This window comes from Amblyomma americanum, chromosome 1 (genome assembly GCF_052857255.1).
Source record: "Amblyomma americanum isolate KBUSLIRL-KWMA chromosome 1, ASM5285725v1, whole genome shotgun sequence".
Taxonomy (NCBI): domain Eukaryota; kingdom Metazoa; phylum Arthropoda; class Arachnida; order Ixodida; family Ixodidae; genus Amblyomma; species Amblyomma americanum.
This window is the reverse complement of record NC_135497.1, coordinates 71,727,164-71,755,141: the sequence shown is the minus strand read 5'-3', so window position 1 is coordinate 71,755,141 and position 27,978 is coordinate 71,727,164. Positions and strand designations below refer to the sequence as shown.

Sequence of the window (27,978 nt, the reverse complement as noted above, 5' to 3'; positions counted from 1 at the left end):
TACTTACGGCATAGCAAAAAGGAGAAAGACCAACTAGATGTTATTATTCGAAAAGCAGTTAAGACGGTGCTTGTACTCCCTTTATGCACATCCATTAAGCGCTTATTACAGCTGGGGATCCATAACACCATCGATGAACTAATAGAGGCCCATCGTGTAAATCAAATTGTCAGGCTCTCAACATCTATGCCTGGCAGGAAAATATAACAGAAGCTGAGAATCAGTCCACCCCGGGAAGTCGCTGACAAGATCGACATGCCCATGCAGATGAGATCACACATCACGACTCACCCCATACCAAAACACATGGATGAGGAATACAACAGAGGACGGAGACTAGCCAGAGCTAGACACCTCTCTAAGCGCTGGGATGAAACCAAGGACACGATCTACGTCGATGCGGCTGGACCCGTTAACAGAGTCGCGGCAATTCCAGCAGTTTCACACCGGGGGAGATATCATTGCAAGCAGCCTTATCCAAGCGGTGGATACCACATCGGATGAAGAAGCAGCTATCGCACTAGCGATATCAAAGAACAGCGAGGCAACGGTTATGTCCGACTCACAAGCAGCGGTACGCAATTACCTACGAGGCCGCGTTGGCGCTCCGTGTTGGGAAATTTTGGAAAGGTCTAATCCTTTCAACATCCAGATCTTCTGGACGCCAGGGCACCTCTCAACGACGGGCAATGAGGCGGCCAACACAGCTGCTCGAGCTCTCTCCTCCGAGCATCTGGCACGCAGCCTATCTCTTTCACAGTTGACAACCCCTCACCCTTACTAACCTACGCAGAAATTACGGAGTACTATAAGATCACAACAAGGAAATATCCTCTTCCTCACAAAACCCTAAGTAAATATGAAGAGCACATAATCAGGCGACTACAAATTAATACTCTGCCCAATCCTTACCTAATGAGTAAATGGTACCCAAACACCTACGATTCGTCCTGCCCTTTCTGTGGAGCACTTGGCACACTCTTTCACGCGGTTTGGGAATGCCAAGAAAACCCAGACTTAGACACCAATCCCGATCCGACTTATGAGCGCTGGGAGGCAACCCTTCATAGCCACAGCCCCCTCGACCAGAAATCGCTGGTTGAGAGGGGCCGGATTATGATGGCGACCAATAGGTTCTCGTACTGAACCCACCCAGTTTTTATGCTCTGAATAAATTTTTTTCCTCCTCCTCCTCGTCTGATAGCGACCGCTTCGTTGGTGCCTCCCCTAAAAGCAGTCTCTCGGCACGTGCCCGCACAACGGCTCCCATGTACTTTTCTTGGGCGATAGCTTCTAATTTATTTTTGAGTTCCTTGATTTCCTTCGTATACCTGCCTGGATGCGCACTTTCCAAACTCAGGGAAAATTTTAGGTCGCATTGCAATTTTTTTTCTTTTTTCCTTTGATTGTGCCGTAGGAGGCTACTTCTTTCAATGGCTTTTATCTTTATTTGTTCTTTAAACTGTTGCCACATTTCGATTGCTCTTTCTGGGTGAGCTTCCAGTAGAAGCTGAATACTTTCCTTAGCTTGATGTTTGAAAACTTCGTCTTGTAGCAGTTTAACATTCAATTTCCATAACTCTCAGTTGAACAGCGACTTTGTTTGCTTTAATCCTTTTGCGGCGCTTACTATACTGTGATCGCTCAAAGATACATGTTTGACTTCATAGCGCGAGCACACTGGCAAAAGATCAGCGGACACATACAGTCTATCGAGTCTCGCATGGCTTGTCCACTGGAAGTGCGTGAAATCTGGTATATCACCACTCGATAAAGCATATCCAATGTCCTCCAAGTCATTTCCAAGGGTTAGTTCGCTCAAAAAGTGTACACTCTTACCTCGTACGGCTTGCCTACTAACTCTGTCTTCAGCTCTGCATACACAGTTGAAGTCTCCAAGAAAAATAACGTATCTGTCACATTTAAGATAAGGCCCTACGTTTGCAAAAAACAATCTACGTTCTTCTTCCCTATTTGGCGCATAAACGCAGATAGTACGCCACTCAACATTTGACAAAGAAAAATCACATACAATGAATCTACCGTTTTCACACACAGTCAATTCTTCAAAAAGAACAGCCAAGGATTTGCGAACAAACAATGCACAACCTCCCGAAGCCCCAACAGCATGGCACACACATACGTCGTATCTTTCTCTAAAAGGCTCGACCATGCGGTTCGTCTGCTCTTCGCTTTCAACCTTCGTCTCCTGCACTGCAATTAAATCTAAGTTATTTTCTGAAAAAAACACGTCTCACTTGATACTGCTTACGCCGCGCAGACAGCCCTCGCACGTCAAAAGTTGGCACACGCAGTGCTGTGATGGAATTTGCTGCCATGTTCGCAAATAAAGAAAAGAGCCGCATGGTCTCATCTTTAGCTCGTACGCGAATAAAGACGTTCCCTTTGCCATAGCATCGCTCCGAAGGTCTAGTGGTTGGCGCCTCGGCAACTGCTTAGGTGTCTCGGCTCCGTCACCGACGCCACAGACACCTCTTAGTTCCACGCTGGTAACAAAACACTTTTCCCCGTCATGACGGGGGCGTAGGTCCCGCAGGTCTCCGTTCCGGTGGGATGGTAGGCTTTGGCTTGAAGCTTGGGCGCCTAGTCAGGACCGTCTTTGGGAACGGTTCCTCATTCTCGGCGTTCTCTGTAGCACCTGTCAAGATGCCGTCATCCTCACGAGTACGCTTCGCCGCACCGCTGCTGCACACGTCCTCACTCGCGTCCATGGGGCCTGTGTCATCCCTGGCAACGTCCCCCAAACCGTCGCCTAAGTAATTCTCTCGTTCGCTCGTTTCCCGTGCAGGAGCATGTTCATGTTGTACGGTGGGTGGTGCCTGAACAGTGTTCTCACGGTTTTCAGGCACCTGCTCAGAAGAATGAGACGAGCTGGCCACCGCATCTGTTTATGCGGGACTCCGTTGGTTTCCCGACGCCTCTTCGGCATCCGCCTCATCCATTCAGTGCTCCGTGAAACCTTCACCTATTCCAGGCCCCGCCGCACTTTAGTACGTTTTCACACACAACCCCTCGTTATGCCCGAAGCGACGGCACAGGCTACAGCGTGGCACCTGGCAATCCCGTCGAATGTGCCCGGTCGACTTGCACCGCAAGCAAAGCGGCGGCCTTCCCGGCACAACAATAAGTGCGAGCTCACCTGAGATTCTCAGCTGGTGTGGAATGTCGTCAGTCTTGACTCCGGCCTTCAGCTTCAAGGTGACGGTACGCGTTGTGGTTCCTTTGTCCACCACGCCTTGAGCCCGCCACCTTTCCTTCGTCACGTTCGTCACCTTTCCGTAAGGGGACAGGGCCTCGTGCGCATCCTCGTCAGCGACGCCGTACAGAACCCAGTGAATCTTAAGCCGAAGGTATTGGTTGTTCGGATCCACGAGTATACACTGGCTGTTTTTCACTTTAACATTGCTGGCAGTCAAAAGCTTCTTCGTCGCTTCGGCGCTCTTCATGGTGACAGCCCACACATGGCTCATCTGATACGCCCCCAAAGCCAGAACTTCGGGGAGCAAACCTAGACGAACCAGCGCATCTCGGAAATCTTCGACACGTTAAGGCCTGTTCTTCGGATCAGCGTGCATAAAGATAGTATTCAAAACAATTTTCCTGTTGGCAGCGTTGGCAAGATGACCTGGTAATCTTCTTCCGAAGCAGCAAAAAACCTGTTTCCACGGCCAGCAACGGCCGCTGACACCGCTCCGTCCGAGCACATGATAGCACGTCCGTTCGCTTCGGCATCCGGAAGTGGAATCCCGCGCAACGGAGGCTGAGTGGCACGAGACCACAGCTCGTCTCAAGAAGTGTAGCAAGCAGGGCGACTAGGTTACGGTTCATTGTCGAACTAAAGGAAATGGGGCTGCATAAAATGGCAGAAGCAGCGTAACAGAGCTTGCTCATTTTTATAGAGATGAACAAGGCAGAGAAGCATATAAGAACAGCGAAACATAAGGTGCGGACAAGCGCTAACGATGAAAACTAAAAAGAGAGGGAGGGGATGAAATGAAAAACAAAAATATAAGATCGCCTCCAGGAGGGCTCGAACCTCCAACCTTCCGGTTAACAGCCGAACGCGCTAGCCGATTGCGCCACGGAGGTTGAGTGGCACAAGAGCAGAGCTCGACTCCAGAAGTGTAGCAAGCAGGGCGACTAGGTTACGATTCATTGTCGAACTAAAGGAAGGGGGACGCATAAAACGGCAGAAGCAGCGTAACAGAGCTTGCTCATTTTTATAGAGATGAACAAGGCAGAGAAGAAGCATATAAGAACAGCTAAACATAAGGTGCGGACAAGCGCTAACGATGAAAACTAAAAAGAGAGGGAGGGAATGAAATGAAAAACCAAAATATGAGATTGCCTCCGGGAGGACTCGAACCTCCAACCTTCCGGATAACAGCCGAACGCGCTAGCCGATTGCGCCACGGAGGCTTTTTTTATTTATTGCCGGGCTTCGACAGAATACAACAAAAAACATATACGGGTAGACACCCAAACTACAAAAAGGTAGCCTACAGACCCCAGAGGGGCAGGCCTTGTCAGTTTAAAATTCCCTGAGTTCCGTCAAAGGTTCGAGCGTTGAAAGCCACTCAGGGGGAGATGCTTGTGTTTTCAGCACCTCGATGAACTTGCGCATTGTCTCACGGAAATACAATCGCGCAGGCCGCGCATCCGGGTCACCATGAAAGCCTGCCATTCGGGACCGCCATATGTTATGGAGGCCCGCGAGCATTACTAAATCAAACGGCATGCCATCTTCTTTTGCTGTAGGCAGGAATCGGATTCCATACGGATCTAATGGTAATTCTTTTTTGATGGTCCTTTGAAGGACATCCCAAATATATACCCCTTCCCAACAGTGCAAGAAAACGTGGTCGATTGTTTCTGGTTGTTTACATATAAGGCAGTGGGATCCCCAAGTTAGGTAAAACGCCTTTTTTTCTTGGAAAGATTTTACAGACAGAGTCCCGGTGTGAAGCTTGAAGAAGATGTTTTTGTTCCCGGTGGTACCTGCATTTTTTTCACCCGTTTCAGGACATCTCTGCCTGGGCCTCCGGAGCATATTGCCCTGTACATTGGTTCCGGCAATAACACGTCACATACATCCTTGTACAATGTTTTCTGCTGAACATCACTTAAATAATTTTTTGAAAATCTCGCCGGCAAAAGCCTGACGCTAAACACATCCTTTTTAAGAAACCCAACCTCCAGTCACAGTCTCCGTTCCAACAATGAAATCTGGCACAGCACGCCCGAGCCTGACTTGGCATACGGTACGTAGAAAGGGATCTTTAACGTCTCGGAGAAACAAAAATCTGTTTACTATCTGCCGTATGAACAAGTGCCCCAGACCAAGTGCCCCTATCTTGACGCTCCTGAACAAATTTGTCCGGCTGCACCTCTCCCATTTTGAGGCCCATATAAAGACAGCGAAAATACGGTGCAGCTTTTGCACATTTAACCGTGAGCAGTGGAGTACTTGCATCACGTACTAGAGCTTGCTTATCAAAAACAAATTGCACACAGCTGCTCTTGTAAATACAGACAAATTAGCACTTTTCCATTTTTCGGATTTCTCACGCGTTTCTTCAACCTGTGTTTTCCAAAAAGGCTCAGTGTCCGGGTAAAATTCGAGTGGCACACCTAGGTATTTCACGGGTGTTGTCACCCAAGAAACGCTGGCAAAAACAGCTGGAGTTGACGGCCATTCTCCGTGCCAGAATCCCAGGCATTTGCCCCAATTCACCAAACTTCCGGTGACCTCACTGAAACCCTTTACTGCTTCGATTGTTCTGCTTATGCTGTCTTGGTTAACGCAGAAAACAGCAACGTCATCTGCGTATGCTAAGAGCTTCACTTCTGATGCCTGTACACGAAAACCATGAATAGCCTCATTTCCTATAATGTTTAGGCAGAGGGTTTCTATATAAATACAAAACAGCAGGGGGCTGAGGGGACAGCCCTGGCGTACCAATCTCTGCACACTACTGGGGGCCCCCCAAGGTCTTTTTTACTATTAACCTCGAAGTGCAGTTACCGTAAGCCATGGCCACACCCTCTCTGATAACAGAACCAACGGTAATGTAATGTAGAATGCAAAGCAGCATTTCGTGCGCCACACAGTCAAACGCCTTCTCAAGGTCAATCTGAAGAACTGCGACCCGAGCATATATTGCGTCACTACACTCAAGCACGCACCTAGCCTTGTGAATATTCTCAACAATGGAACGCCCCTTGATCCCACACGTTTGGTGAGGTCCGACTATTTTATGCATTACGGTCTGTAGCCTGCCTGCAAGAACCTTCATATAAATTTTGTAGTCTACATTTGTGAGGGCTATGGGCCTGTACGATGTTACCTGTCTGAGTTTTTCTGTTTGATCGGTTTTTGGTATAAGCACAGTATGCGAGGATGCATATGATGTAGGCAGAGCATGCAACACATACGCTTCATTAAATACCACTGAGAGGAGCGGTGCTAGTTCCTTCTTGAAAGCTTTATAAAAAGCCGCGCTCAGGCCGTCAGGCCCCGGCGACTTTCCTGAGTTTAATTTATCAATACCTTGTTCCACTTCTTGTTCGCTAATTGGAAGCTCTAATGTTATTCTGTCTGCGTTGTCAATACGTGGCGTGGCCCCTAAAATTATCTCCTTAAATCTTCCCATGTCAACATGCCTCGAAGCGAAAAGCGCTTGATAGTAATAAAAAAAAGCCATTGCTATGCTGTCATCGTCAGATGCAGTGGCACCGCCCCATTGAATTTCCGCGACATGGTTTCGCCGAGCGTGCGCCCTTTCCATTCCTAACGCCCGTTTTGTGGGTGTTTCGCTCGCGGCGAATTGCTCAGCTCTCGCGCGCACAAGTGCGCCGCGATATCGCTCTTCCTCTATCGTTTCTAGATTTTCTTTGGTTTTTATGACGTCTTCACTGAAAACACCCTGTGCCTTGCAATCCGGAGCTAATAACTTGTCCAGTAAGTAGTTCAAATGTGCCTCGCTTAACTTTTCTTGAAAATGTATGCAGCTGGCCTTTTCTATTGCATACACTTTTATCTGCTGTTTGCAACTTTCCCATTCTTCTCCAGCTGCCCGGTTGTCATTAACGGTTATTTTATTAATTTCCTGTGCTGCAAACCCGGTGCAAATTTCGTCTTTCAGAAGCTTATTGTTGAATTTCCAGAGGTCCCACTGGAAAGAGTTTTTACGTTTTATCGCGCCTATACTACATTCCACCAAGCAGTGGTCCGAGAATGTTGCAGGAACAACATCGTAGCTGTGACACTTTGGCGACAGGTCGACCGATACACATATTCTATCAAGGCGGGCATGGCTACTTCGTTGGAAGTGCGTTAACATCATGCCACGCTTGTATACCACACATTCAGTCACGTCCTCCAATGCAAACTTATCGATCAAGCGACGGAGAAGTTCGGTGCTTTCATCGCGGTGGGACCGCGTGCTTGTTTTGCCAGCCGCGCTCCAAGACACAATTAAAATCTAAGAGTATCAGGTGTTTTTCTGTGCTTAAGAAACGCTGAATGCTCTCAAAAAAGCTACCCTATCCTCGCCCACGTTAGGTGCGTAAACGCAAATTAGTCGCCATTCAGAGCAGGCGAAAGCAGAATCCACTACTACACAACGACCCGAAGGGCACAATGTGTACGCCTGCACCTCGAGGCTAGGCAGCTTTTTTATAAACACAATGCATCTGGCAGATGTGCCGACGGCATGGCTCACGACCGCATAGAATCTTGACGTAAAACGTTGCACAATGCTCTCGGTGTCTTGTTCCCCTTCCACTTTCGTTTCCTGAATAGCAAGCAGATCGATATTATGATCTGTTAACATGCGGTGCACTTGGCTCTGCTTCCTCTTAGCGGCAAAACCTCTGACATTGAGCGTTGCAAAAGTCAAGGAGGTTGCAGAAGCCATATTTAGAACGTGTGAAGACGCCGAGAGCACCGTGCTCACCCTGCACGTCTAGCACGAAGCTAGACGCCGTTGCCACCACCGGAGCCGTCAGGAGCAGATGCCTGGTTTTGCTGCGGAGGCAGTGGAAGCGCCTTCTCGGCGATCCGCTTGCCTGCCGCAAGGTTGGGCGTTGGCCTGAGTGTTGATCGCCTGGACTGGGCTGTTTTTGCTGGCGGCTCCTCAACGCCGCCAGCTGCGGGCTTGTCCCCTTCGTTGTCGGTCAGGTCGTGAGGTCGCTTGGCTGGGGCGGCGACGGTCGTCACACGGGCGCCGCTCTGGTCCATCTGTTCCTCGCTGGTCGGTGGTTGGTCGACATTTTTAGCCGGATTACTGGTCCCGTCGCTGGATGACCCTTCATTTGTCCCAGCAGCAATTTCTGTCCCCGGTTCCTTCCCACCGCCACTGGTCGTGTTTCCGTCGCCGCTCGGGTGCCCCGAAGACTCCGTCGTCACCGCCGGTTTCGTCGTCACGTCGGTTCCCTTTTCCGCCTCTTCTGTCTCGGCGACGCCCATAATGTGCTCCGTCGTGTCGACTCCCATAGCCAGCCCGGTTGCCACTGCGTATGTGCGGATGCAGTCGCTGTCGGCGTGGCCGTAACGCCTGCATTTCGAACACCGGGGCACTTTACACTCTCGCCGAACGTGGCCCGTGCCATGACAGCGCAAGCACTGCATCGGTCGCCCAGGCGCCACAACAAGGGCCAACTCCCCGGCGACACGTAACTGGTGAGGCAGATCGTCGACCTTCAAACCAGGTTTCAGTTTTAGGAGCACAGTTCGTGTTGTAGATCCCTTGTCGTGGACGCCTTGGACGCGCCACCGTTCCCGGGTAACTTCGGTTACCTTCCCGAACGCAGCAAAAGCCGTCCGGATGTCTTCGTCGGCCACGCCTTCCAGCATCCAGTGGAGCCGTAGCTTGAATTGTTGGTCTTCCGGATCGATGATAAGACATCGCCGTCCTTTCACTTTGAGTTCCTTGAAGGCGAGAAGCCTCTTGGCTCCTTCAGCGGTCTTGAAAGTCACAGCCCAAACGTGGTTGATTTGGTACGCCCCCAAAACCACCACGTCAGGGAGCGTACCAGCCTGGGCCAGCGCATCACGAAAATCCTCGACCCGAAAGGGCCTAACACGAACATCACCGTGCAGAAAAAGTGTGTTTAAAACCACACCTCCGGTAGGAAGCTGTGGCAAGATCACCTGATAATCCGTATCGTCGTTTCCCTCGATCCTGTTTCCGCGGCCAGCAAGGGCCGCTGTCGCCGCTCCGCCGGAGATCATGATCCTGCGTCCGTCACGCTCGGAAGGCCGGAAGTAAAATGTTGCGCCACAGAGGCTAAGTGGCACGAGAGCAGAGCTCCACTCAAGAAGTTTAGCAATCTGGGCGACTATGTAACGATTCACTATCGAAATAAAAGAAGTGGGGATGCATAAAATGGCAGAAGAAGCAGCGTAACAGAGCTCTCTCATTTTTATAGAGATCACCAAGGCACAGAAGAAGCATATAAGAACAGCGAAATATAAGGTGCGGACAAGCCTTAACGATGAAAACTAAAAAGAGAGGGAAGGGATGAAATGAAAAAAAAAAATAGATCGCCTCCGGGAGGGCTCGAACCTCCAACCTTCCGGTGAACAGCCGAACGCGCAAGCCGATTGCGCCACGGAGGCTTTTTTTCTTTATTGCCGGTGAACAATACATACGCAGGAATAAAAATCTCTAGCCACACATTGGCCGAGACAATGGGTTAGAACATTTTCATATCAATCAGTTCATCCATAACTGCCCCCCAGTCCGGCGGCTGGGGTTGACTGCGGAGAACATCGCTCAGGAAAACTGCACTTTCTATAAAGTTTTCCCTCACTGGTCGCACATTTGCGTTGGCGTGCCTGGCCGCCATTCTCGTTTTCCAGATGCTGTGGAGGCCCAGTAGCATAAACATGTCGTAATGAACTTCCTCACTTTCTATTGGTAGAAACCGGATGCCATAAGGAATTACAGGTAGTTCTTTTTTTAATGTTCTTTGCAAGATGTCCCAGTGAAAAATCGAGTCCCAGCAGTCGATAAACATGTTCGATGGTCTCTGGTTTTTTGCTGAGTATGCAGTCGATGGCCCATGGCACAAAAATGCCTTTAACGTTTAGCCATGTTTTCATCGGAATGGTACCAGTATGAAGTTTAAAGAAAAAGGATTTTACAGTCTGTCTTACTGGCATCTTTTTAACTCGCTTTAGCACATCTTTGCCTGGGCCTCCGCAGTAAAAGGAACGGTATAAGGGAGCAGGTATAAAGATGTCTAGCAAATCTTTGTACAGTTTGTTCCTAGGTACAGCCCATAGATACTGTGTAGAAATGTGAGCGCTCAAAGTGCGAAAGGCTGCCACAACTTCACGCAAAAAACTTGTTACAGCACGATTCGTGGCCGCGTAACTGGACACAACAAATTCCGGCAACAGTTGCCTAAGCGCACCTGCAATATTGTGCGCAACAAAGGATAGGTGTGATCACGTAGAAACAAAAATCTTGAGACAACATGTTTCAGAAACAAATTAGAAAGACCAAGGCCGCCCCTTTTGACCGGAAAGAACAGATTAACTCGACTTGTTCGCTCCCAATTTAAGCTCCCAAATAAAGACAGCAAACACTCTATGCAGCTTCTGCAGGTTTGCTCGGGTAATGAGCACGAACTGCAATAAATACCAAATTCTGGGTATTAAAAATACATTGCACACACGTGCGCGCGTGAACACAAAAAGGTCACGTCCTTTCTATCCATTCGTTTTTTTCCTTGCACTCTGCGTTATCTCACCCCACAGCTCCGTACTGCTTTTATAGTGCTCCAAGGGTACCCCCAAGTACTTCGCAGGAGAGGTCGTCCATTTCATGTTAGCAAACACGGCAGGTGTGCTGTCCCAATCACCTTGCCAAAAACCTATGCACTTACCCCAGTTAATTTTGAACCCAGTCTTTTTGCAATATTCCCCCGCAACTTTCACAACTTCTTTAACGCTTTCTTGATCCGCGCAAAAAACAGCAATATCATCAGCGTAAGCAAGCACTTTTACTTGCGCCGACAGAAGAGTGAAACCGCAGATCTCATCATTGTGTAACAGTGATAACAGAAAAGGCTCAAGGTAGATCGCAAAGAGCAGAGGCGAGAGCGGGCAACCCTGCCTGACCGAAGAACACACAGGCACAGGTTCAGTCAGCTGTTTGGGCACGGCGGAGGCGTTGGAACCATGCGGTTAACAAATCCGTTCCTGTTTTTTGTTCAGGCCGTGTTTTTCGTGAACGTGGAACCCACATCACAGGGGGCGTACTACGACAGCCCTGGAAATTGGACCGACCATCGTGTTTCCGGCGTGATTTCTTCATCGGAATGCATCGCGAAGACCAAAGTGATAGGACTGCGCAACTGGACACCACTACTGCCTGCGCATCGCATGCCACCATCGACTACGTCACCAGTCACAGCGCATAAAAGAGAAGCTTCTGCCCGGTTCGCGACCAGTGGGCACGGCGGAGGCGTTGGAACCATGCGGTTAACAAATCCGTTCCTGTTTTTTGTCCAGGTAAGAGACAAACAACCTGTTTACTCTTACCGCAGTGACAATGTGTGCCCACTGCTTTTGCCTTGCCCACGGTCGTTAGTTACGCTCTTTACAGCAATGTATCATTGTTTTGTTGACGTGCTTGTTATGTGTGGTGACGTAGAACCAAACCCAGGTCCTTCTACACAGGAAATGCTGCAAACAATAATGGAATATCTTAAACAGCTGAAACAAAATGCAAGCTCTACTAACACCAGACTGTCTGCTATCGAAAAGAAGCTAGACGATATTTCCGCAACGGTTACTGACTACACCTCTAAAGTAGAATCACTGGAAAAAACTGTCGACAGTCTACTTATGAAAGTAGACGACCTAGAAAATAGAAGCAGGCGGAACAACCTAATTGTGTTTGGCGTTAAAGAAACTGAGGACGAAACGCCCCAAGACCTTGAGAACACGGTCTGCAAGGATGTTCTTCTGAACCGGTTGAAAATTTCGGATGTGGCTATTGAACGTATCCACAGAATAGGAAAGCCGGCTGAGGACAAATGCAGACCGGTTATCTTTAAGCTAGTTGACGGGAGGGTCAAGGAGAGAATTCTCAAAAGCTGTAAAAATCTGAAAAACACAGGCTATAGTATATCCGAGGACTTCTCCCCTCGCGTTCAATCAATACGAAAGAAGCTTTGGGAAAGTGCGAAAGAGCAAAGGTTGAAAGAAGAGAAGGTCATGCTCAAGTTTGACAAAATTAAAATAAATGGCAAACTGTATCGATGGGACGACGCCTGCAATGAAAGAGTTCCCTGCGCTTCAAAGTGATGGTCTGTTTCCAAACCCGTGTCCGCACAGAGTAACACACAGAGCTCAGGAGCACTAAGAGCACAGCCATCTTTGAATTCCTTTTCAATGCTTAATATTAATACTAGAAGCATAGTAAATAAAATCGACGAACTTGAAAGCCTCCTCTTCACACACGATCCTGACGCCGCTGTTCTAACAGAAACATGGCTTCATGATGCAATTCCGAATGATGCAGTTATCACATCCGAGCAATACGAAATCGTTCGTCGCGACCGCACTTCAAGAGGGGGCGGTGTCGCTATTCTGATAAAGAAAGGCATCGACTATACGCTGATACCGCATCACACCAACACTGAAATGGTCTGGGTTGTTCTCAGTCTTTTTCAGCTTAGTCTTTTAATAGGTGTTATTTATCGACCACCGAATGCTGATACTTCTGTACTGGACAACTTGCACGACTTTTTAAATGAACATACAAAGCGCTATAGCCATGTTATCGTATGCGGCGATTTTAACTTGCCAAACATCAACTGGGATTCTCTGTGCGCTCAAACTTTGTGTGCTAACTCGGATGCTTTGCTCAGCATAGCTTTTAATTATAACTTAAACCAGGTTGTTCAGAAACCTACGCGCATTACAGCAAATACGAGTTCTCTTCGTGACCTGGTATTTATATCAGACCCTGTTAGTCAATTGGGCTTTTCGACAGATGTCTTTCCCGGAATATCAGACCATGAAGCGGTGCTCTTTAAAAGCGAATTGATGCGACCAGTAATTGTTCATCAGGAAGGAAAAGCGTTTCGCGACTTTAACAATGCTCAGGATGAAAGCGTTCTAGATCAGCTTGAACTGACGTATGAATCCTTTGCTAAAAAATACACTGATGGGCGTACAAGTGTGAACGACTTGTGGTTAGAATTCAAAAGTACGGTTCATCAATGTATCAACAAGTACGTGCCGCTAAACATAAGAAGCTGAAAATGGCGTGTCCCTGGATAACACGCGAGATCATACAGTTAAAACGTCGTGTGAAGCGCTTATCAAGGTCAAGCAATAAAGTTGGTGGTGCTTTGCCGGCTCTTCGGGCTGAACTGCGTTCAAAAATAAAATCTTCACGGTACCCCTTTTTTAATGTCAAGATGCACAATTTTCTAAAAACTGACCCCCAAAAGTTCTGGAGGCATCTGTCACAGAAAAAAGACCCGGTTAACAAACTTCTCCTTAACAGCACAGTTGTTACCGACTCCCTCTGCTTAGCGACTGCCTTCAATGAGCACTTTTCTTCTGTATTCCTGAGTAACAGCAACTCAGTCTCCGAATCTCGAACTAGCCATTTCAATCTGCCAGCCCTAATTATTAACGAGGAGGGTATTGTTTCGCCTCTATTGCAGTTGAACACAGAAAAAATCCTCTGGACCAGACGATATTCCTAACGCTTTTCTGTACAGATATGCTGAGTGGTGCGCTAAATACCTTTTCATTATTTTTACTGAAAGTCTCAGGACAGGAGAAATTCCAAACGATTGGAAAACAGCAAAGGTGATACCCATTCACAAATCAGGAGACAAGCTTTGCGTGAAGAATTACAGGCCAATTTCTTTGTTATGTACGTCCAGTAAGGTGTTAGAACATTTTATTTTCAAGCACGTAAGTTCATTCCTAGAGGGAAGCGGTTTTTTTATTGAAAGCCAGCACGGGTTTCGGCAAGGCTTGTCGACAGTGACGCAGCTTATTCATATCACAAATGAAATTATGATGTCACTAGACAATAATGGACAGGTAGATTTAATTCTCATTGACTTCGAAAAAGCGTTTGACCGGGTATCGCATGGCAATCTTTTGTTAAAAATAAGGTGGTGGTTAAATAATCGGCAAGTAGTACAATGGTTAGATTCCTACCTTACACAGCGGCATCAGTTTGTTCAGATATCTGAATCTCACTCCACAAAAGCGCCGGTACTTTCAGGAGTTCCCCAGGGCTCAGTCCTTGGGCCGCTTCTCTTCCTTATTTATTTGAATGACCTGTCCTTCAACTCACACATACGCTGTCGGTTCTTCGCCGACGACTGTGTTATATACCATAATATCACATCAGTCGAAGACCAGACACTCCTAGCCGAATACTTAACAGCAGTTTCCAGCTGGTGTTGTACTTGGCAAATGGGTATAAACAGTTCAAAATGCGGAAAAATGACAGTAACACGAAAGAAACAACCGCTCCAATGCACATACAAAATCAATGGCCTTCCGATCAACTCAGTGACTCAAGTGAAATATCTTGGGGTAACCATGACATCCAACCTGAACTGGAGCGTACACATCCAGTCCATTGTCTCAGCAGCGTCCAAAAAACTTCGATTATTAAAGCACCGCCTAAAGCATTGCACGAGCAAAACTAAACTGACAGCATACACATCACTTGTGCGTCCAGTGCTCGAATACGCCGACGCTGTATGGGATCCGCACACAAAAACGGATATAAAAAATCTTGAAGGCGTCCAGAGGAAAGCACTCCGGTTTATTTACCACGCTTATGGTCGGCAGGTCTCGGTGTCTGATTTGCTCAACAGATCTGGGCTTCCCACTCTTGAATCCCGTCGCAAGCAGCACCGACTAAAAATGTTGTTCAATATCATACATAATAAAACAAAACTGAATTTTCAGAGTTACATGCAATACAACACAACACGCCTCACCCGTAACAAACGCGAAAGGACTATCTTGATGCCACGATGCCGAACAAAAGCATATTCTTGTTCCTTCTTTCCACGCACCATTTCCGAATGGAACCGACTGCCAAGCGATATCACCAACCTGGTATCTTCAGAATCCTTCTTGTCTGCTGTTTCGGCTCATGTATCGCAGTAGCGTGTCTAGTACACAGTGTATTTCGGTTTCCTTGTTTTTATTCTGTTCACTTAGTCTGTTTGACGTCGGATGATTTGCCTGTACTTTTTTTTTGCTTCCCGTTGGTCTTATTGAATTTTGTCCTCGTACTGTAATCGCCCTTTGTCGCTGTTATTTTGTTGTTACCACTTTAAAATTTTTTTCCTTTGTGCACTCCTGCCTTGACCGCCAAAGGGCAGTCGGCAGTATTTATGAAATAAATAAATAAATAAATAAATAATTCGGGTAACACAGTTTTTGTACGCCATCTGTACACCTTGCATTATCACAGAGCGTACGTTGGCATATTCTAGAATGGCGAAAAGAATGTCGCGCGACACTCGATGGAAGGCCTTTGCAAAGTCAAGCTGCCTCATGGCAACTCGGCCCCCGGAGGCATCGCAGCATTCAAGAACAGTTCTAGCAATGTGCAAATTTGTTCCAATGGTGCGACCTTTAATACCGCACGTTTGGTGGGACCCTACAAGGTCCTTTATAACCTTTTGCAGTCTGTTGGCAAGAATCTTCATAAACACTTCATAGTCAACGTTGGTTAGGCTTATCGGCCGATAAGCCCCAACGGACAGCAGTTTAGCCTGATCCTCACTCTTGGGTATTAAAACCACGTGGGCTGTTTTGAATGATGGTGGCATTTTCTTTGTTTCATAAATTTCGGTGAAGACGCAGTGAAGAGCTTGGGTGAGTTCGGCTTTGAACTTCTTATAAAAATCACTACCTAGGCCGTTAGGATCGGGAGATTTTCCGGCACTCAGCTCTTCGATTGCTCTTCCCACTTCGCTTACGCTGATTGGTACCTCCAGCCCTTGTTTTATTTCTTCTCCTAGTTTTGGCATACGGGACAAGAACGTGTTTGCAAACCCCTCTTCAAGCCGTCGCCGCCCAAGCAATTCCCGATACTGCTCAACAAACGCCAACTGAATCACTCTGTTATCATTCGTTACCTCGTTTTTGTACCTGATTTGTCTTACTTCATTCTGAGTCGCGTACTTCTTTTCGTCACTAAGCGAGCGTTTAGTAGGTACTTGGTCAAGCCAGAGACGTTCAGCACGGGCCCGTATCATGGCAGCTGTATACTTGTCTTTTTCGATAATCTCAAGTTTACTTTTTGTATCTCGTATTTCTTATATCTTCCCGGATTGACGGAATAATAAGCGCACAGGACAACATACACAAGAGCAGAGGAAGACACGGACTAGCGCCAGTCCGTGTCTTCCTCTGCTCTTGTGTGTTGTCCTGTGCGCTTATTATTCCGTTAATCTGCAATGCACAATGTAGCCCGTCAGCAGGTGTTGTTAAACTATCTTTCAGACAATGTGGGCTCCTTTTTATGTGCACCTTCTGCTTCCCCGTCGCAAGTCAACATGTGTGTGTCTATTATTGTCGGATTAACCTGCCGTGCAAGATACATCGGTTTCTGCCTACGAAAGGGTCTTGTGCCGCTGGATGTAAGCACTGTTCTGGGAATTTTCAAGCCACCTTCTGGTTTTTTGAAACGCTTCTGCAAGTTGTTGAGGGCAGAGCTGCGGCGCCAGGTACAAAGATGTTCTGACTATTTGCGGATACTGTGTTATGCGCTGGATCCCGGATGGCTGGCCGGTATCAAGCTACGTTCCATTAGTCGCCTTGCAGCTAATTTGACGGAATCCCTTTGGGTCCACACTCTAAACAATGCCTTGCACTCGACTAAGGCAAGGCAAAGCAGGTGTCAACGTAAGAAGGATTTGACTGTGATTAGAGATGTGGTCGTGCCAGGGGACGTCACCAACATTTTAAACAAGGGTCCTAAGTTCTGTCAAGAACCAAGTGTTGCGGGACATGAGATGCTTGCGCTGAACCGTAAAATTGCTAGGAAAGCGCCAGGAGAAAACCAAGAAAGATGCCTGCTTGACGGGGTGGATGCACTGATGAAGACCACAAGAATTACAGACCGCCGCTCTAAGGATGCGTTAAGAAAAGTTGTGACGTTCTTCCAAGCCAATAATCTACGACTCCTTATTTCTGACAAAGAAGGAGGCTTCGTGGTGCTGACTGAGGATGATTTCCACAAGAGCGCAAAGGAGGCGATCGCCAAGAATTTCATTCAAGTAAAATCCAGCGCCACCAGAGTAAAGTGCAAGGTGGTTGCTATGTGCAAAGAGTTGCAGCTAGACAGGTTATCTAATGCTATTATGGATACTAGGTGCAGTGCTCTGTCTGTGTTTTTCACGGCCAAAACCCATAAGCAAAATATTCCTTTTAGATGCGTAGTTAGTGAGAATGGTGCTTGGCAACATGCGCTGAGCAAGTACCTTAAGAAACACCTAAAATCTCTTATGATTCATGACCCCTTTAGAACAAGGAACTAAACTCAAGTGGTGAGTTTTCTTGATAGTCAAGAGTCGATTGGCTACATGTTTTCTGTAGATGTAGAGGATTTGTTTTATTCTGTGCCCCATGAAGCCCTGTTTAATGCGGTGAGAGATGCCATTGAAGGGAACGGTGTTTTAGATTTTCAGAACTCCTGCGGTCTGTCGCTGAACGATTTTATGCGTTTACTGGAGGTTTATCTCAATGTTACCTTTATCTCTTTTGAGAACAAATTTTATCTTCAAAGAAAAGGGATCTGTATAGGATCCTGCGTTGCGCCGATTCTTTGTGATGTGTTTTTATCTTTTCTGGACCGGTCCCATGAGCGAAGTTTTAGTGGGATGGGAGTGCTGAAGGTGTTCAGATACGTGGATAATTATCTTATTGTTCCTAATAAATTGCATGTTTTGACGTACACTAACTCGGTGGGTAGCGCTATTAACGACTTTAAAAGAAATGGGAAGGGTTTAGTGTTCACGCATGAACTGCCTTCTCAGAATTCGTTGCAGTTTTTAGATATTAGCATTACCTTAAATAATGGGCACGTATGTTGGGAGTACGTACCGCGGGCACAGAAGGAACTTTTACCCTACCTGTCGGCACATTCAAAAACAGTGAAGAGAGCTATCGCTTTCCAATGCTTGGAATCTGCCCTCAAGAAGTCATGCCCACACTCTGTGCAGTCTAGTTTTGACAAGCAAGTAAATCGGCTAATGTCTGCTGGCTACCCCTGCGAGGTCATTGTGTCTGTGACGGAAGGCCTTTTACAAAAAACCAAGCGTGCCATGTTTGGGAAGGAGATTGCACGGGAGAAGTTCCCTGTTAATCCTGTTGTGGTACCGTATGTACACAAGGTGGCCCACCACATGAAGAAAGTGGCGAACCGACATGGTGTGCCAATGGTATTCTCTGCTCCGAAGAAGCTCGCCCAGCTGTGCTCACGCATTTCGCGAGATGGTAATGCGAGCGGATGCAGAAAAAAGCATGCCAAGCAGTTTGTAAACTGCTCCACCGAAGTCGTGTATGAGATCCCGTTGACATGTGGGATGGCTTACATAGGCCAGACGGGGCGTTGCATTAATGATCGCGCGGGGTTATCATTTGAGGGCTATTAGGGGAGGTGGAACGAATTTCGCTATTCACTGCGCCAATGCACAGGGTGTGAACCACGACTGAGCGCTATAAAGATTCTATGTAAAGGTCGAGATAAAACCGCGCGCGAGTTACTAGAAGCCTTTCATATCAGGAAATTGGGCGACAAATGTGTCAGTGATACGTCGGTTAAACTCTACAAAGCAGAAATCGGGTTTCTTGAACGTGTGGTTTGATGTGATATGGTTGCCTTGTCACCTTGTGTTCTTTTTATCTTGTGTACTGCGCATGTCTTCCCCCCTTTTATATATTTTCTGCTGTGGCTGAAAATAAATCAGATGTGAGTTAGCGCCAGTCCGTGTCTTCCTCTGCTCTTGTGTGTGTTGTCCTGTGCGCTTATTATTCCCTCAATCTGCAATGCACCATCTAGCCCGTCAGCAGGTGTTAAATTATCTTCCCGGCTGGGAACTTTCCAGGCTTACGAGCAAGTCAAATTGGCAATGTAGTTCTTTTTCTTTAACACGTTTATCGTGGGATATAATGCTTGCCCTTTCAATCGCGTTTATTTTCACTTGCTGTTTGAAATCTTTCCACCTAATTACCCAGTTCCCAGGCTCTGATGATAGCAATGCTTTAATGCATTCATTAACTTTAATGCCAAAGCGTTCATCCTCGAGTAACTGTGCGTTAAACTTCCACAGGTCCCACGAGAAACGAGATTTCTTGTCTTTATTCCCCAGGGTAAACGTAACTCAGCTGTGGTCGGTAAATGACATGTGTTTCCCCTCGTAGCTATTGCACAACGGAATCAGATCAAGCGACACATGTACTCTGTCAAGTCTGGCGTGACTTTCACCCTGGAAGTGAGTAAAATGCGGCGCTACCGAAAGAACTTGAGCAACATCATCTAAACCATTTTCTTGCACAATCGAATTCAACAATTCCGCACTTTTGTCACGAAGGAGTCTTTTTGTAATTCTATCCTCTGCTTTACAAACGCAGTTAAAGTCACCCAAAAGCACAATTAACCGCTCACAGCACACATTTGTCAAGGCGCTCAAAAAATTCATTGCGCTCGTTCTCTCTGTTAGGGGCATACACGCATATGACCCTCCATAGCAAATTGCAATAAGAAAAATCAACTACAACCAAACGGCCAGTTTGACACAGGTAAATTCTGCTCGACAATTCCCAGAGAATTCCTAATAAATACAGCACAACCGCCTGATGTGGCAGGAGAATGGCACACGCAAACATTGTAGCGTGCCGTAAAAGGCTGCACCTTACGGTCCGCCTGTTACTGTCTTTCGACTTTCGTTTCCTGTACGGCTATTATGTCTAGGTCATTATCAACGAACAGCCGGCTTAGTTGGTACTGACGCTTCTTGGAAGCCAGTCCCCTGACACTAATTGTTGCAATACGCAACGCTCTAAGAGGTGTAGAAGCCATCTAGTTTAGGTACAGGAGCCATATGGTGCATACCTCGGGACACAAGGCGACGGTGCGGGTGACTTGCCTAGTCTAAGGTGTTCGATGGGTGCGGTGGCGGTAATCCAACGTCTTTTGCACAAGTACCTCTTGCGTATGGAGTGGAAAATCAGCCCATGCAGTCCGTCACCAAAAAAGGCCATCTCACGCCCACAGAAACCACTCACAGCGCACTCACTCAACTAAGGCGGCGGCTTAGCCGCCGCTCGTTGATCGGCCTGTACATTCGGCCGCGGTTTCAACGTCGGTCGCCTGACACCAACAGTCTTCTGCGGTGGCTTGTCGCCTTCGCTCACTATGGGCTCTCCATCCGCACTGTGCTCGAGCGGTCGCTTTCCTGCTTGGTTGCTGGTTGACGCATTTGACACTTACATGCTGTCACCATGCTGGGGAACGACGGGAGCTGACGCCCCACTGCTCAAGACTTTGTCCGCTGGCGCCTTAACTTCTGCAGGCTGCGCTACCTGTTGCTGCCGCTTACTGCAGGGCTCCTCTACGCTTGTGGCTGTTTCCGGAGGGGACACAGCTGAGGATTTCAACTTCTACGCACTGTTTCCTGCCTCTGCTGCAGCGTCTTCAGCGTCAGCCTCGTCCATGACAAGTTCGGACGAAATGTCAGTATTGAATGGGACGGCAGCACTGGCGTACGTGCGTACGCAGCTGCTTTCTTCGTGCCCGTACCGGTGACAGGCGCCGCATCGTGGAACCTTGCACTCACGGCGAATGTGCCCAGTACCGTGGCAGAGCAGAGACAGCGGAGCTCTGCCCGGTACAATCACGAGAGCCAACTCACCGCCAACCCTGACTTCGTGAGGGAGGTCTTCCAGCTTCACGCCAGGGTTCATTTTCAGTGAAACCAAGCGTGTCGTCGACCCCTTGCTGGCGACACCCTGGATGCGCCACCGCTCCTTGGTGACTTCGCTCACCTTGCCGTACGGTGCAAAGGCTACCCTCACGTCTTCGTCGGGCACGTTGTGCAGCAGCCAGTGCAGCTTGACGCGGACGTCGTGGTTTGCCGGGTCGATGACCAGACAGCGGCGCTCCTTGACTTCCAGTTCGCCGGCAGAAAGAATTTTCGTCACCGCCTCAGCACTCGCGAAAGTAACAGCCCATACATGGTTCATGCGATACGCCCCCAAGGCGATAACCTCGGGGAGCAGCATCAGCTGAGCCAGCGCATCCCTGAAATCTTCGACCCGATAAGGACGGGTCCGCACTTCAGCCTGCAAAAAAAAAACTGTTTAACACAACACGCTCTGAAGGAAGGGTAGGCAGAATCACCTGATATTCTTCATTCGAAGCAAAAGCCCTGTTACCGCGGCCAGACATGGCCGCTGTAGCTGCTCCAACGGAGCCCGTCATCGCACGTCCGTCCCGCTCGGTGGCCGGAAGTCGTATCATTGTGCTACGGAGGCTGAGTGGCACGAGAGCAGAGTCGAATCAAGAAGTGTAGCAAGCTGGGCGACTAGGTTACGATTCATTGTCAAACTAAAGGAAGGGGGGATGCATAAAATGGCAGAAGCAGGGTAACAGAGCTTGCTCATTTTAATAGAGATGAAGGAGGCAGAGAAGAAGCATATAATAACAGCGAAACATAAGGTGCGGACAAGCGATAACGATGAAAACTAAAAAGAGAGAGAGGAAATGAAATGAAAAACCAAAATATGAGATTGCCTCCGGGAGGACTCGAACCTCCAACCTTCCGGTGAACAGCCGAACGCGCTAGCCTATTTCGCCACGGATTTTTTTTCTTTATTGCCTGGCTTCGGCAAGAACTACAATACACAAATACACTTACACGGCGCAATGAACAATACTTAACTCTATCCGCCTGGTGGGTTGTGGCTTCTACATATTAAAACTCAAAAATCTTTAAGCGCCACCAAAGGCTCTACTCTTTCGAGCCACTCGGGAGCTTCAGGAGCGAGTTTCTGAATTTCAGTATGCTTATACATACACTCCTGAAAATAGATCCTTGCTGGCCGTGCATCAGTATCGCAATGATATCATGCCATTCTGGAGCGCCAAATACAGTGGAGGCCCATTAGCATAAGCTCGAATGGTGTCCCATCCTCACTCTCTACAGGCAAGTGCCGTATTCCATGAGAGTCTAGCGGAAATTCCTTTTTTAAAGTCCTTTGCAAGATGTCCCAGAAGTATACCCCCTCCCAACAATGCAAAAAACGTGGTCTATTGTCTCCGGTTGTTTACAGATTAAACAATGTGATCCCCAAGGTAGAGATAAATGCTTCCCCTCCAAAAATGTCTTTACTGGTAGTGTTCCGGTATGTAACTTAAAGAATGTTTTTGCACTTGGCGGCGCCAGCATCGCCTTCACACGCTTAAGTACGTCGCGTCCCAGGCCTCCACTGTATATGGCCCTGTATATAGGTTGTGGAAGAACTACATCGCAAAAGTCTCTATACAACTTCTTCCTGCTCACAGAAGACAAATGCTCATACCAAAACCGAACAGGCAGTAATCGAACACTCGCGACAACCTCTCTAAAGTATCCAAAAAAACGTCCCGATAAACGTTCGGTTGAGACAACAAAATCCGCAGTGCATTTCCAAGCCTTAATTGGCACACAGTGCGCAAGAACGGATCACTTACATCACGCACAAAAAAAATCTGCTTACGATCTGCCGCAGAAATAAGTGCCCCAGACTCAGGCCACCGTCCTTGACCCGCATAAACAGATTCGTCCGGCTGCATCGTTCCCAGCCAGCAGCCCATACAAAAACGGCAAACATCCGGTGCAGTCTCTGTACGTTCATCCTTGAACAATGCAACACTTGCATCACGTACCACAACCTAGGCATAAAAAACAGATTACACACTGTGGCCCTTGCGAAAATTGACAGATGTTGCCCTTTCCACCTCTCCACCTTTTCACGCATGGCTTGCGTCTGTTCTCTCCAGTACGGTTCGCTATCGCGATAACCGTGGGACGCCCAAGTACTTTACTGGGGTCGTCACCCAGGACATGCTCGCAAAATTGTCGGGCTTCGTTGGCCATTCTCCGCGTCAAAGCCCTAGGGACTTTGACCAATTCACTTTATTGCCTGTGACTTTGGTGAATTCTTTTACACATGCCACGGCCTCGGTTACACCTTCCCGATTCACTGTGAACACTGCGACATCATCCGCATAGGTCAGCAGCTTAAATTCTGCCGCTTGAAGCTGGAAGCCACGAATTTTTTTCATTTTTCATGATATTCACACAAAACGCTTCGATGTAAATGCAGAATAGAAGGGGGCTAAGGGGACAACCCTGGTGCACCGAACGCTGCAGGACGATGGGGGGCCCTTAAACTGTTATTCACAATTAATCTTGTCGTCCAGCTCCGGTACGCCAAGGCCACTCCCTCGCGAATAATGGACCCTGCGTTTACATGGTCGAGTATGCAGAACAGGATTTCATGCGGAACACAATCAAATGCTTTCTCAAGATCTAGCTGAAGTATGGCTACACCGCTATTTGTATGATTACAACATTCAAGCACACACCTCGCTCTATGAATATTGGGAACAATAGAGCGTCCCTTGATCCCACACGTCTGGTGAGGACCGACTATATCTTGAATAACTGACTGTAGTCTACGGGCTAAAATCTTCACGAAAACTTTATAATCTACGTTTGTGAGTGCTATAGGGCGATATGCTGTGACCTGTTGTAACTTTTCTGCTTCATCATATTTAGGAATTAACAATGTGTGGGATTTACCGTAAGACGGAGGCAATTCATTTACTTTGTAGGCTTCATTATACACTGCTGTCAGTACTGGCACTATTTCGTGTTTATATGCTTTGTAAAAAGCCGCACTTAATCCATCAGGTCCAGGAGATTTTCCAAGGTTCAAATTTTCTATCGCATGCTGGACCTCTGACGCTGTTATCGACAGCTCCAACCTTTCTTTCTGTTCGTCATCTAATCGCGGTAAAGCGCCAAGAAACTTTTCCTTGAATGCGCTCACACCCACTTCTTGCTTTGCAAAAAGCACCTGATAATATTAAAGAAATGCCTGCTGGATATGACCGCTTTCTCCAGATAACGCCCCACCCCAATCAATCTTTTCAATGATGTTTCGCTGAGCATGGGTTTTTTCAATTCCAAGCGCTCGTTTTGACGGTGTCTCCCCAGCTGCTACATCTTGCGCCCTAGCCCGCACAAGCGTGCCATGATAGCGTTCTTCTTCGAAGAGTTCAATTTTGTGTTTTATTTTTCTAATGTCGTCCATCCATTTTCCAGGCTCTTCGCTTTCTTTTTCGACAAGTTTAGCCAGTAAATATCTTAAATTTTCTTCCTCACGCTTCTCCGCTTGTCGTATACACCTTGACCTTTCGATCGCTGCTACCTTTATTTGTTGTTTGCAAAGTTCCCACTGCTGCCATACTTTCAGTTCGCCGCTCGTCTCTAATTTGCCTATTTCTTCAATTACTTTCCTGCTAAAGATGTCGTCTGTAATGAGCCTATTATTTAATTTCCACATCTCAAAAGAAAATTGATGTCCTCTTTTCTTTGTCCCTATACCACACTATTCACTAAACAATGATCAGAAAATGATACCGGTACTACACTGTAGGTACTGCATTTTGAAATAACGTCCGGCGACACATAAATGCGATCTAGCCGTGCATGGCTTGACCGCTGAAAATGTGTGAACCTCACACAACGCTCGCCTTCTAAACATTCCGCCACATCATCGAGGTTGCACGTCGCTATAACTTCTGAGAGTGCCTCAGTGCTTCTGTCCCTAAACGCCCGTGCACTGGTTTTATCACAACCTCTCAGGACGCAATTGAAGTCACCCATGACGATCAGGGATTTCTCACTAATTAATTACTTTTGTAGGTTTTGAAAAAAAGATTCTCCTTTCATCCACCGCATTTGGAGCGTACACACAAATTATGCGCCAATATGTTTTGTTGTACACGAAGTCAACCAAAACACACCTACCCGATTTACACGCCATATATCTCTGAACCTCAAGTCCCGGTACATTCTTAACAAAAATGGCACAGCCCGCAGACGTGCCTATAGCGTGGGACACTAGTGCAAAAACCTTGACGTGAAACGTCGCACCATGTTCCCGGTCTCATCTTCCCCGTCAATTTTCGTTTCCTGCACTGCCAGGACGTCAGTGTCATGCTCAGTTAAAATGCGGTATACCTGGCTCTGCTTCTTCTTGCTTGCCAGTCCCCTGACATTAAGTGTACCGACTTTTACGGGGGACGCAGGACCCATTTTCGTAAAGAAGAAAGAGGCCGGGAACATGGTGCTTACCCTTCCAGTCTAGCGCGTGGCTAGACGTCTTTGACACCGGAGCCATCAGGTGCTGGTTCAAGGCCTGGCTGCGGGGGCGGTTTGTGGAGGGTTCTCCTCTCCGTCGACACATTAGGTCGTGGCCGGATGGATGGCCGCCGTCCTTGGGTCGTTTTTGCCGGTGGCTCCTCGACACTGGGGGCTGCCGCCTTGTCTCCATCGGCTCCGGTCTGGGCATGTGGTCTCTTCGCTGGGGCAGGACCACTGGTAGTGAAGGCGCCGCTCTTGTCATGGTTCTCGTTCGGAGTCGCTAGCTTGGTTTCTTGGAGCGCTGGGTCGGTTTCTTGGAGCGCCGACACGCGTATTTCATCACTCGACGCCTCCATCCCATTTGTCGAAGATTCTGCCCCTTCAGGCATCCGCACACCATCGCTGCTAGAGGGTCCCGAAGAGTCAGTCGCGCCTGCGTGCTTTTCGGGTTCCCCTATGCCTTGTGCAGATTCTTCGGCCTCAGCTACGTCCATCAGGAGTTCCGCAGAGTCCTCTTTCGACATAGCGCCCGTAGCAACCGCGTAAGTGCGGACAAAGTCGGTATCCGCGTGACCGTACCGCCGACGTTTCGTACAGCGGAGAACTTTGCATTCACGCCGCACGTGGCCTTACCATGGCAGCGCAGGCACTGCATTGGACGTCCAGGCGCCTCGACAAGAGCCAAATCTCCGGCGACGCGTACCTGGTGTGGTAGGTCTTCCACTTTCCGACCGGGCTTCAACTTCACTAGGACAGTTCTTGTCGTTGAGCTATTGTCATTGACGCCTTGGATCCGCCACCGCTCTCGCGTAATGTCGGTCACTTTGCCAAATGGCGCTAATGCCGTCCGGATGTCGTCGTCGGCCACTCCATGAAGCATCCAGTGTAGCCGCAGCTTTACCTGCTGGTCTTCCGGGTCGATGATGAGGCAGCGGCGTCTCTTAACTTGCAGCTCATTGAAGGCGAGCAACTTATTTGCTGCCTCCGTGCTCCGCAGGGTAACCGCCCACACATGGTTGATTTGGTAGCCCCCAACGCGACCAGGTCGGGGAGCGTACCGGTCTCGGCCAGGGCGTCACAGAAATCCTCGACCCGAAACGGCCTCGCTCACATGTCTCCGTGAAGAAGAACCGTATTGAAAACAACACGTCCTGTTGGCAGTGTCGGAAAATTGATTGGTAATCCTTATCTTCACAGTCTTCAATCCTGTTTCCGCGGCCGTCGAAGGCCGCTGTCGGCGCTCCGCTGGAGCCCATGATACTGCGATCCGATCAGCTCGGCTGCCGGAAACAGAATGCCGATTGCGCCGCGAAAGCTGAATGGCACGACAGCACAGCTCGACTCAAGAAGTGTAGCAAGCTAGGCAACTAGGTTACGATTCATAATCGAACTAAAGGAAGTGGGGATGCATAAAATGCAGAAGCAGCGTAACAGAGCTTGCTCATTTTTATAGAGATGAACACGGCAGAGAAGAAGCATATACGAACAGCTAAACATAAGGTGCGGACAAGTGCCAACGATGAAAACTAAAAAGAGATGGAGGGGATGAAATGAAAAACAAAAATATAAGATCGCCTCCGGGAGGGCTCGAACCTCCAACCTTCCGGTTAACAGCCGAACGCGCTAGCCGATTGCGCCACGGAGGCTGAGTGGCACGAGAGCACAGCTCGACTCATGAAGTGTAGCAAGCTGGGCGATTAGGTTAAGATTCATTATCGAACTAAGGAAGTGATGATGCATAAAATTCAGAAGCAGCGTAACAGAGCTTGCTCATTTTTTATAGAGACGAACAAGGCAGAGAAGAAGCATATAAGAACAGCGAAACATAAGGTGCGGAGAAGCGCTAAAGAAGAAAACTAAAAAGAGAGCGAGGGGATGAAATGAAAAACAAAAACACAAGATCGCCTCCGGGAGGGCTCGAACCTCCAACCTTCCGGTTAACAGCCGAACGCGCTAGCCGATTGCGCCATGGAGGCTGAGTGGCGCGAGAGCACAGCTCGACTCAAGAAGTGTAGCAAGCTGGGCTATTAGGTTACGATTCATTATCGAACTAAAGGAAGTGGGAATGCATAACATCCCCAGGATTCTGGACCATGCGCCTCGAAAAACCGGTCGCGCCATATCGCGACAGCCGGCGGCGCGGCGGCGCGTAACTCAATGGCGACGAAAAATAAAAATTGATATTTCATCGCGCATAACAGTTAGAAATTAGCTCTCTCGCCTAGATGTTAAATGCATCTTAAAGTTTCATTTAGTCGAGTTTCATCGATGTAGCTTACATATTGCGTTTGCCATGAGCAATGATCTATGACAGCATGGAGCCTATGGCGAGGTCCTGAAAAATACCCCACTTGACTTCAATTTATCGCTCACTACAGCCCTATTTTAAAATATATCGACAAGCTCTAGCAGGTTCACGTAGGGTAATGTCCTACCTTTAAGGAAGTATAAGGTATTTTACATTTCAATGGCGTAAAAGTCTTCCTGCGCTATTTCACTATTGATCATGCATCATCAGCTTTT

At 48.0% G+C, this 27,978-nt stretch overlaps 1 protein-coding gene, 5 non-coding genes and 1 pseudogene across 6 annotated transcripts; all 7 read right to left on the bottom strand.

Annotated features, from left to right (window-relative positions):
- Positions 1–2,909: 2,909 nt before the first annotated feature.
- On the bottom strand, positions 2,910–3,727 carry LOC144104950 (uncharacterized; annotated as a pseudogene).
- A 309-nt stretch (positions 3,728–4,036) lies between these two features.
- Positions 4,037–4,110, bottom strand: TRNAN-GUU (transfer RNA asparagine (anticodon GUU)). Its single transcript has one exon. It is a non-coding gene; the product is annotated as a tRNA-Asn (tRNA).
- Positions 4,111–4,366: 256 nt separating this feature from the next.
- Positions 4,367–4,440, bottom strand: TRNAN-GUU (transfer RNA asparagine (anticodon GUU)). The gene has a single exon. It is a non-coding gene; the product is annotated as a tRNA-Asn (tRNA).
- A 3,559-nt stretch (positions 4,441–7,999) lies between these two features.
- On the bottom strand, positions 8,000–18,524 carry LOC144104866 (uncharacterized). The gene is made up of 2 exons (XM_077638123.1): positions 18,442–18,524; positions 8,000–9,311 (listed from the first exon to the last, which is right to left on the bottom strand). Exons 1-2 carry the CDS (start codon positions 18,522–18,524, stop codon positions 8,000–8,002), a joined length of 1,395 nt encoding a protein of 464 aa, XP_077494249.1.
- Positions 9,570–9,643, bottom strand: TRNAN-GUU (transfer RNA asparagine (anticodon GUU)). The gene has a single exon. It is a non-coding gene; the product is annotated as a tRNA-Asn (tRNA).
- Positions 18,525–27,027: 8,503 nt separating the features above from the next.
- TRNAN-GUU (transfer RNA asparagine (anticodon GUU)) lies at positions 27,028–27,101 on the bottom strand. The gene has a single exon. It is a non-coding gene; the product is annotated as a tRNA-Asn (tRNA).
- Positions 27,102–27,357: 256 nt separating this feature from the next.
- Positions 27,358–27,431, bottom strand: TRNAN-GUU (transfer RNA asparagine (anticodon GUU)). Its single transcript has one exon. It is a non-coding gene; the product is annotated as a tRNA-Asn (tRNA).
- Between the last annotated feature and the right edge of the window lie 547 nt (positions 27,432–27,978).